The sequence below is a fragment of the Cebus imitator genome, unplaced genomic scaffold (genome assembly GCF_001604975.1).
Source record: "Cebus imitator isolate Cc_AM_T3 unplaced genomic scaffold, Cebus_imitator-1.0 Scaffold339, whole genome shotgun sequence".
NCBI classification, from domain to species: domain Eukaryota; kingdom Metazoa; phylum Chordata; class Mammalia; order Primates; family Cebidae; genus Cebus; species Cebus imitator.
Window position 1 is genome coordinate 1828705 of NW_016107654.1, and position 9545 is coordinate 1838249.

General features: G+C 65.8%; 1 protein-coding gene across 3 annotated transcripts in view; it reads right to left on the reverse strand.

Annotated features, from left to right (window-relative positions):
- Positions 1-5151, reverse strand: part of GPSM1 (G protein signaling modulator 1) — a 29814-nt gene extending 24663 nt beyond the window's left edge. Inside the window, exon 1 of one of the 3 annotated variants that reach the window (XR_005196476.1) lies at positions 4958-5151. Coding sequence is in view for 1 of the 3 variants with exons in the window: in XM_017505658.2 (XP_017361147.1) it covers positions 4958-5025 (68 nt within the window). In the remaining 2 variants the exon portion in view is untranslated. The remainder of the gene's footprint in view (positions 1-4957) is intronic. The other 2 variants (XR_005196475.1, XM_017505658.2) reach the window with 2 other exon arrangements.
- Positions 5152-9545: the final 4394 nt, after the last annotated feature.

A 9545-nucleotide genomic window follows, 5' to 3' on the forward strand; every position in this document is an offset into this window, starting at 1 on the left:
TTTTTAGAGACAGGGTCTTGCCCTGTCGCCCAGGCTGGAGGCAGCAGTGTGATCTCCGCCAGGCCTCCATCACCTAGGATCAAGCCATCCTCCCGCCTCAGCCTCCTGAGTACTGGGACTGCAGGTTTGCACCCCCACCATGCGGCTCATTTTTTTTTCTCTTTTCCTTTTTTTTTGCACTCAAGACTTGCCATCCAGTAACTTTTTTTTTTATTTGGTAGAGACGGAGGTCTCATCATGTTGTCCAGGCTGGTCTTGAACTCCTTGCCTCCAGCAATCCTTTCTCCTCAGGGCCAGGGCCTCCCACCCACCACCTGCCAGGCTTCTCGAAGCCACCTCACCCATCCCTCTGAGAATAACTGTCCGGATGCCACGTGGGTCACAGGAGCCCACGGTCGCCATGGCAACCAGCCAAGCCCCATCCTTCGGCCAGCGCCACGCATGGGGCTTCTCAATTAAGGCACACTTGACCCGCCCAGCCGCTTGCCAAGTGGTCTCGCTTGGCTTACTGCTCCTCCTCCAGGCAACCTTGGAGGAGAGGGGCTTCAGGCTTGAGGCCTGGGTGTTGGCAGAGCACAGCCCAGACGCTGCTGCTCCGCAGATCTGATTATGGGAGCTGCCTCCCACCTCCCTCCCAGCCGGAGACGTGGCATCCGAGGCTCAAGGCAATGAGGTTTCTGGCCTCGGAAAGACCTGGGCCTTAAAGTCGGGGGGGGGAGGGTGCACTGGGGCTCCGTCATTCTGCACCTCCAATCTGGGATCCAGGCCGTGCAGCCAGCCCCCTGCAGCTGCACCAGTTGGGGTACCCCCCCACACACATCCCAAGACGGCCTCCAACCACGCCCTGGCACCCACGCGCATGTGCCCGCCCACCGCTGCCCGCGCACCTCTTTCTCTGCAGGTTTCGCATCTTCTGGACATAGAGCAATAGCTCCAGGCCCACGGGCAGCAGCAGTGGGCGGGGGCGGGGGGCGCCATACACCACCTTGCACACCGCCTTCTCTGCCAAGCTCAGGGCCAGAGGCGGGCCCTCCACAGCAGCAGACGGCATCGCCAGGCCGCGGGCCCTCCTCCCCCACGCGAGCCCTCGTCCCACCACGGCCATGGGTCCTGGGGGGTGAGCTGGCCTCAGGGTTGCCTGCCCCCTGACCTCCAGGGTGGTGGTTTAACGCTCCACAGTCCCTGCTCAGGGACCCCCGCCCCGCCCTCCAGCAGGTGCTCGAGGCCTCCCCAGGCTCTGATGGGGATCAAGGGATCAAGGACGGCTCAGAGGCTGGGTCAGCATCGTCAGCAGCGGGGCGGGGAGCCCTGGGGTAATCCCGTCAAAGGCTCCTCCGGGGACCGGGACCAGCAGCACTGCCCTCCCGCCCAGTCACCGGCCAACTCCTCTGCAAACGTCTATCTGGTTCCCAGCGGAGGCTGCTCTGCCCCAGGAGCGGGCTCACTCAGGAGCGCCGGGCACATTTGTGAATGGAAAGAGGAATGCCGCCCAGTGTGTGAGTGCCCCCGGCCCAGGGCTGGGCAAAGCTGGGATTCTGGGCAGCGGCAGCCCCTGGCCCCCTCCCGGTTCTCCTCCAGGTCCCTGTGCCTCCTCTGCTCCACCCGTGACCCCACCTAGCACCCTCCCCAGCCTCCCTGGCACCAGCCCACGGTGCCGGCATGGGGCAGCAGGTGTGGGTGGCGGAGTCCTCACCATGCCAGCCCCTGGTCCACCGGGCCCTCTGTGCTCTCCCTCACCTGACCGTCCAAGGTGCACACAGAGCCCCAGGTCTAATGGAGCCAGGGCCACTCAGGGCCTGGGGGGGCCGCTCCTTAGGTCATGGGGCTTGGGAGGCACGTGCTCCCCCAGCCTGGCTCCCTTCCTCAGACTCCCCTAGCAACCCCCACTCCGCCGTGTCCTTCTCAGCTGGGCTCCAGCTCCTCCAGCCGCCTGTGGTACAGGAGGAGGCTCGAACCCGACAGAGGCAGGGGACTGGGGGGGGCGAGTCCTGTCCCTGAGATGCCCACAGGGTCTGAGCAGAGGCAGGGATCCAAGGACAGGTGGGGGTCTCAGGCCCTGGGCCCTCTCCTCCCGGCCTGGAGGCCTCGTGGGCTCAGGGGTCCCACTCAGGCTGGGCTATTTGTCCATCTTCAGGACAGCTTGGCCAAGGGGTGGGGCAGGGCCTAGAATGCCTCTCCCTTGCTCAGCCCCCGTCAACAGACTGAACCCCCAAACCCTCCATGGTGGCTGGAGTGCCCACTACCAAGGCCAGCTTCCAAGCCAGCCCCCCAGCTCCTACCACCTGAGAGCCATGTCCCTCAGCCCCAGCCCTGCCAACAGAATTGCCACCTGCCCCTCCCCAGGGCCATCACCGACACGCTGGCCCCTGCGCAGATGCCCAAGAGACCCCGCTCACAGCTGGCTCTATATACCCCATCCCCCCAGCCAGACACCCCTGGGGAAAACCACACTGACTCCCTTTCAATGGCCGGGGCAGGGGAGAGAGTGAGGGGCAAGGACCGGGTTGGGAGCATGGCGGGAGGTGGAATCCCTGGAGGGGGAAGGTGAAGGTCACCAGGCCATAGGACGCGCCTGGGGTCAGGCTTGCCAAGAATTCCTAGGGCCCATGGCTTTCCAGCAGCCCGCCAGAGATGGTGCCCAGGACGGGGACAGGGGAGGGGGGAGGGACAAAGTGAGAGGGGGGGTACCATGGTCATGTGGCCAGAGGAATTGGGGGGGCAACCCACATCTGAGGATGTCCCATCTGGGAACTGGTGGCGGCTGCTTGGATGGCGCCTCTAACAGGGTCACCCCAGCGGGGTTGCCCTACTGCCCCTCCCCGTCCCACCCCGGGGAGCACGCAGCTGGCCTTAGTGCTGCTGGGAGGCCAGGAGAGGACCCCACAGGGCATCCCCACTTTCCGGGACCTTCTCAGCTCTGGCCTGTCCTCACCAGGCCCCTTCACCTCAAAGCCCTGCTCTGGGCCAGGGCGGACCCCGTGCAAGTGGGCCAGAGTTCTGAGCACTAACAGTTCCGGCTGAGCCAGCAGCCAGGGCCCCTCCTCCGAGCCCGTCTGGGGACGTGGTGGGTTCACAGGCACGTTCATGACCTCTCTCAGTGTGTCTTCCAGGCACAGCCCCCCATTTAAAAACCAGAACTCCCCTCTCCAGGAGGGAATGTCAGCGTGGAAGGGGGTGGACCAGGTAGGGGAGACCTTGGGCCACCTGGAGCCACATCCACACTGAGGGACCCGGGTGCAGCCCCACGAAGTGTCCGCACAGGTCCCGACCACCTCCAGGGCACCCAGGCCCGCCGCCACTGCCCGCGCCAGCGGGGGCTGCCCCTGGTACAAGGGGTTCAGGAGACCGGCAACTGTTCGCCTCTCCAGCCCCAGCGTGACAGCAAAGGGCCCCGCGCTTCGGCCCACAGCTTCCACTGGCCCAGCACGCCTCTAGGCACCCAGGCCCACCCCTCTGAAGCCAGCTCTGACCAGGAACCGCCTGCCCAAACCTGGCTGTGGCTGCGTGGTGGGGTGTAGACTCCCCGGGGGCTTCCCCAGGTCTGGGCCTGAGTCAGCCCTGGAGGTCAGCTGGACTCCCTGCTTAGGGGATGTGAGGCTGGGCCTGGGGTCCCTCTGAGTGGTCCCTCAGCACACTGCCCCTGCCCAGGGCTGGCTCCTGTTTGGTGTGTCCCCGAGGGACCCCAGGCTTCCAGATGGATCCTGGAGAATGCCCGAGCCTTGGTCAGCTGTGTAGGGCTCACCCAAGGCTAAGGTCCCGGACATCAGGCTCTCACAGCTCCACACACACACTCTTTCACAGTAGCACACTCACACTCACACTCACTCACGCACTCCAGCCAGGGCTGCCATCGATCCCTCACAGCACAGCTGCCTGAACACATGTGGCCCCGCACAGCCAATTCCGAGGGAGCCCTTGAGAATCCTTTAGGGCAGGCCCCTGGCAGCAGCTGCCAGCGAAACACTCTCATGCCCCTCCCCTGTGTGGGCCCCGGAGCCAGGCTAGGGGACTCGCCACTCCATCCAGGACCACACAATGGGGCCGTGCCTGGGACCAGAGCACAGGGCAGACCAGAGGCAGCGAGGCCTCCGTCCACCGCCGCCAGAGCCACGTTGTGGGCGCCCCAGGCAGGGGCTTGCTGCTTGGCTGGGGCCACAGAATCCTTGGGAGCCAGGCTAGGTCCCCCCAGGGGTCAGCAGCTGGGACCCCTATCAGGGAGGTCTCCAGATTTAGGGATGTCCAGAGGACAATGGTGTCCCTCCCACTCTGGAGAGCCAGGCCTGCCTCTGAGGGCTGCCACTCATTTGCGAGCCCCGGTCTGGACCTTGGGGCCGTCTGGCTCTGCCTGAGACCTGGCACCACTCAGCCTTGCTCGAGGCACCAGGCACCTGTCCTGTCTGGGCCCAGGGCACCCCTCAGGGAGTCACCAGGCAAGCATGACGCCTAGGGCAGGGCCACTAGGCGTCATCCCCAAAAGGCATGGGGCACAGAGCCTAGCCACTGGATCACCTGGGAATGTGCCCGGAGGGCAGATGCCTTTTCAGGCAGGTACACACCCACCTGGCTGGCTCCGACCCAGCGGGATCCCACTGGGCTCATGGAGCGATGGTGAGGGGCAGAGCCCCATCCACAGCAGTCAGTCTCTTTGGCCATGATGTCCCTGAGCGCCCCGGGCACGGCAGGGCCAGGCTTGGGGGTCAGCTCCCCACAGTGCCCCTGCCAGCTGCTGGGACAGTGCGGCTGGAGAAGCTGCCCGCACCCCCCACACACCCGCCCCCGTCCCCTTGGCTTGGGGGAGAGAGGGCTGCAGGGGACGCCCACGCGGGCCACCCGCCCGGCTGGGCTCGGCCTGGAGGGAGGGGCCGTCCCCGGCCACGCTGCGCGCCCGCGGGAGCCGCCTTTGTTCCCGGCTGCAGCCTCCCGCGCGTCCCGGCCGCCCGGCCCCAGCCCGTCCTACCTGGAGTAGAGGCGCCTGGCGGCGGGGCCCGGGAGCTCGTCGGCCGCGGACGGGGTCGGGCCTGCCATGGGTCGGGGCGCGCGGGAGCCGGGGCGCCCCCAGCGCCGTGGCCGTCCGCCCTCTGCCCGCCCCGCTGTCCGCCTGTCGGTCCGCGCCTGGTTCGCCTGTCCTCCCGGGGGAGGCGCCGAGGAAGTGATGTGCGCGGGGCGCCGCCGCCCCTCCCGCCGCCGTGGCCGTGATGTCAGCGCCGCCCGCGCGGGGAGGGGGCGCGGACCGGGCGGCCACCGCGAGAACCTCCCTCTGCGGGGGGCGGGGCGGACGCCGGGGGAGGGGCGCCGGGGGAGGGGCGCCGGGGGAGGGGCGCCGGGGGAGGGGCGGCGCGGGAGGGGCGGCGCGGGGCGGCAGCGCCCCGGGAAGGGGTGGGGGTGCGGCTCCCAGCCCCCCCAGGTCGAGTGCAGGGGAGAGGGCTGGGGCCTGGCCTTGCTGCGGGTTCCCTGGCGGCTTCTGGGCGCCCGCGGGGGTCCCGGGGTCACAGTGCAGCCCGGCTGGCCTCAGACTCCTTTCACCCACAGGCTGCCCGGTGAGCCCGGGCCTCGCCCGCCGTGGAAAGGAGCGGCTGAGCCTCCTTGCCTTCCTTGGTGGGCGCCGCCCTTCCCCGGGGGTCCTACCTCCTCTCCCGCGCCTCACTGCACCCCTTCTCCAAACTCCGCCTCTGGCCATGGGGTGCACGCGGTGGGGATGCTGCCTGCCTTAGAGAAACCGGGCGCTGATGACAAATACAGGCTCTGCTTGGCCTGTGGGACGGTGGTAAGCCCTCCCACCTCGGAGACCCTGGGTGGCCACGTCCGCCTCCCAGGTGCCTCTGGAATGGGGATGAAGCCCGCCCATTCCTTCCTCCCAGCTGTGCAGGCTTAGGGAGAATGCAGGTATCACCGTAGGCTGTGGATACGCTGGGTCCTGGGACCCCAGCCCCTACCACGGCCTTCTCCTCTGAATTCCTGGAGCCCTGGGGGCCCATGTGGTGTGATGTGGCTTCCTCTCCACCCACTCTCAGCTCCTGATGGCTTGAGGGGTCCTCCCCAGCCAGCCAGGCCCACAGCCTGCCTCACCCAGTTCTGTCCACTCCCCACCCCATCCTGGGCCTTCCCGGGGTGTCGGGAGACTCCAGGCCCCTGAAAGGCCGCTGTGACCCCAGGTGTGACTGGGACCAGTCCAGGAGCAGGAAGTGGGCTGCACTCCTCCTCCAGGGACCCCTCCCTGCGCCCCGGCCCCTCCCTGAGAGAGCTGCTCTAAGGTCAGGAAAGTGCCACCCTGGCCAGACCCTCCGCAAATGCCACCCACAGGACAGTGGCTTCAGGCAGGCAAGGAAAATAAACACGAGGTTAAAACGGGGTCTTTTGGTCCCAGGCTGGCTTGTTTTTCCGGTGTAAGGGAGGCAGTGGGAATGAGAACCATCTGTGCCCTGGAGCGCTACGCTACACGAGGTGCTTCTGGCTGCTGGGCCCACGTGCCCTCCCCCAAAGACCGCAGGAGCCAGGCAGGGCCTTGCTCCCTCCCAGCCTGGGCTGAGGCTGCTGGCCGGCAGGGGCACTGGGGCTGGCTGGGGCACCACCCTCTTTTGCCACAGACCTGGGCCTGGCTGCGGGCAGAGAGCGGCCTGCCATTGGGCTCGGCCTTCTGGGCCTCCTCCACTGGGCTTCAGGCCCCCCTGAGCCACCATGATTATAAGGGCTGGGGCTGCCAGGGGCCCTGACTGTGCCAGGCCTGGGCTCAGCCCTCTTTCTCCAGGCGCTGCTGTCATCAGGAGGCCTACAGAGGACCACTGTGAGCCCCTGTGGGTCCCCTGGGTTAGTGGTGGGGACCTGGTGACTGGAAATGGGGGCAAATGACGGAATGGTGGAGGGAGGGAGGGGTTCGAGGCCTCGCCACTGTCATTGCTGGGGAGCTTCTCCCTGCTCCTTCCTTGATGCAGGGAGCCGGGAACCTGCATCCCCCGACCAGGAGAACCCCAATGTTATATCAGAACTTCTGGGGAAGCCTGCACCCCTGAGGGTTCTGGCAATGTGAGGCTGAGCTGGGCTTCGAGGCTGTGTGACCTGCCACGAGTTGCTTTCCCTCTCTGAGCCTCAGTTCTGTCACTGGAGGACTGCCCTTCCTGCAGGATGTGGAGGGTCAGCGAGGCAGGCGTGGGGTCTGCACGATGCTTGTCCCTGTGCCTGGCACATAGCGAGGGCTGCTGGGGTCGCACTGCCCCTCACAATTGCACTTGGCCCTGTTGGGCCCCTGTGGTGGGTCCTGGATGGATTGGGGGTATGTGCCCAACACACTGCACAGAGGGGCGGCTTCTCCTGTCCAGGGACCTGATTCTCCCATTGAGAAAACCCACGAAGGGGCCCTGGAGATGGAGTGTGACAGGCCAGGTGACAGGCCTGATGTGCGGGGTCCACATCCAGAAGGGAGATCCTGGGGGGATGGCCCTCCACTGCCACCGCCACCCACGTGCCCTGGTGCCTGCCTGATGCATTTCCCTCCACTGGTCCTACACACCCCTGGGCACTTACCAGACCCCCGAAAAGCCCGGGAGTGCAGCCCCTTCCATTCCTAATGGGCCTGGTGCCCAAAGGGGCATGAGAGGAAGAAAAGCCATTTCCCACTGGACTCATCCTTCTGGCCACAGCAGCCAGGGCACAGGGCAGGCCTCTGGCAGACACGATGGCTCCGTGGTCAGAAAGGCACCACTTCCCACTTGCCGGGGAGGGGCCCTCGGAAAGCCCTGCACGGCAGCGCCGAGGGGTTCGTGTCTGCCCAGGGCCCCACTCACTGCTGGCCATCGTCAGCGCCACCCACACCTTCAGGCGCCTGCCACATGCCTGCCCTGGGTCACTCAGCCCTCCCTGGCATGCCGCACTTTGTCCACACGCCCTGTGTGTAAGTGGTGACACCACTGACAGCTCAGGCCTCACCTGGCCGGGCCAGCTCTAACCTTGGCCCTTCCTGGACCTCTTGCCCTGGACAAGCCTCTGGGAGGCAGCAGTGGGACAGCCACAGGGTTCTCGGCTTCGCCCCTGGGAGTGGGGAGCCTGGGCTCTGGATGGAGGCAGGCACTTGAGGCTGGTGTGGCCCTGTGGGCAGGGGCCAGGCTCGGGAGAGGCAGCCAGGTGGCCCCAGGCCACCCCGGAACAGAGCACATGCCACCACTGGTTTGCCCGGGCTGGGGACAGTGGCAGTGAAGTGTTCCTGTGGTGGCGGTGGCATCCCACCGCCCCGAGACCCCAGCTTCCTCCTGCTCCCGCCTCCCCAGTACCCTTCCCCAACAAGCCGCTTCTGCAGGCCCAGTGGGGGCCACCAGCAGCTGCCATCACCCACCCTGGGCCTGACGGTCCCTGGCCAGCCTCAACTGTGGATTCCAAGCTGGGGAGGGAAGAAGCAGCCTGGGAGTGAAGAGAGAGAGAGGGAAGGAGACCCAAACACACACATGCACACACGCGCACGCACACACACATGGAAAGAACACTCGGTCTTAGCATTGCCTCCCAGTAATCTCACTTGAAAAGAACTCTTGGGCTTACCATGTCCACATAGCCTCGTTGCTCTGAGAATGAACCTACTCTTCCTCACAGCTCGGGCACGCATCTCTCCCCGTTGCCCACGTCCCCCCATGACAGCGTCTCGCACTGCTGTGTCCTCTCCTTGGGGACCTCCAAGTCCCTGGAGTTTGGGGACTGCAGGGTAGGTGGAGAGGCCCATAAGCTCCACAGGGAGTCGGAAGGAAACAGTCTGTCCCACCCAGGGGCTGAGCACCTCCCTAGGAGATGATACCCACACCCGGAAATAACCGGAGGACGGCGGGAGGCCGCACGACACCCACGCAGGACGAGACACCTGCCACGCGGCATTCCTGGCTGGTTGCTGGCAGCTGCAGGCTTTGTCACCCAGGTGATGTCCCCAGGGTCTGTGGGCAGGCAGGGCACACGGGCAGCTCATACTTCCTCATCATGGCAAGGTGGGTCATGCGGCACTTCCTTGGTCTTCCCCTCTGTGCCCCACCCAGCCTGGCAGACGGTGATGCCATGCGTGCCAGGGAAACACACGCACACACGCACACAAGTACAGGCAGTGCACACATGCACAGGAGAGTCTGTGCCTCTCAGGTTCTGAGGGCCGCCCTCAGGTCCCCCCAGGGTCTGTGGTAGGAGGGGAGTCTTTTAATATCAGCCTAAACCAAACAGAACAAGAAAGGTAAACCTGCTGCCCCCAATAAATACTAGGAAGTCACTCCAAGGCAGAGAAAATGCATACCAGTTTTTACTTTTGGGGGTTCGAGTTGTGAGTTTCCCACGTACGGAGTGTGATGGCCAGGTGAGCGCCCTGGGGAGAGGACACAGGGAGTGTGATGGCCAGGTGAGCGTCCTGGGGAGAGGACGCAGGGAATCTGATGGCCAGGTGAGCGTCCTGGGGAGAGGACACAGGGAGTGTGATGGCCAGGTGAGCGCCCTGGGGAGAGGACACAGGGAGTCTGATGGCCAGGTGAGCGTCCTGGGGAGAGGACTCGGGGAGTCTGATGGCCAGGTGAGCGTCCTGGGGAGAG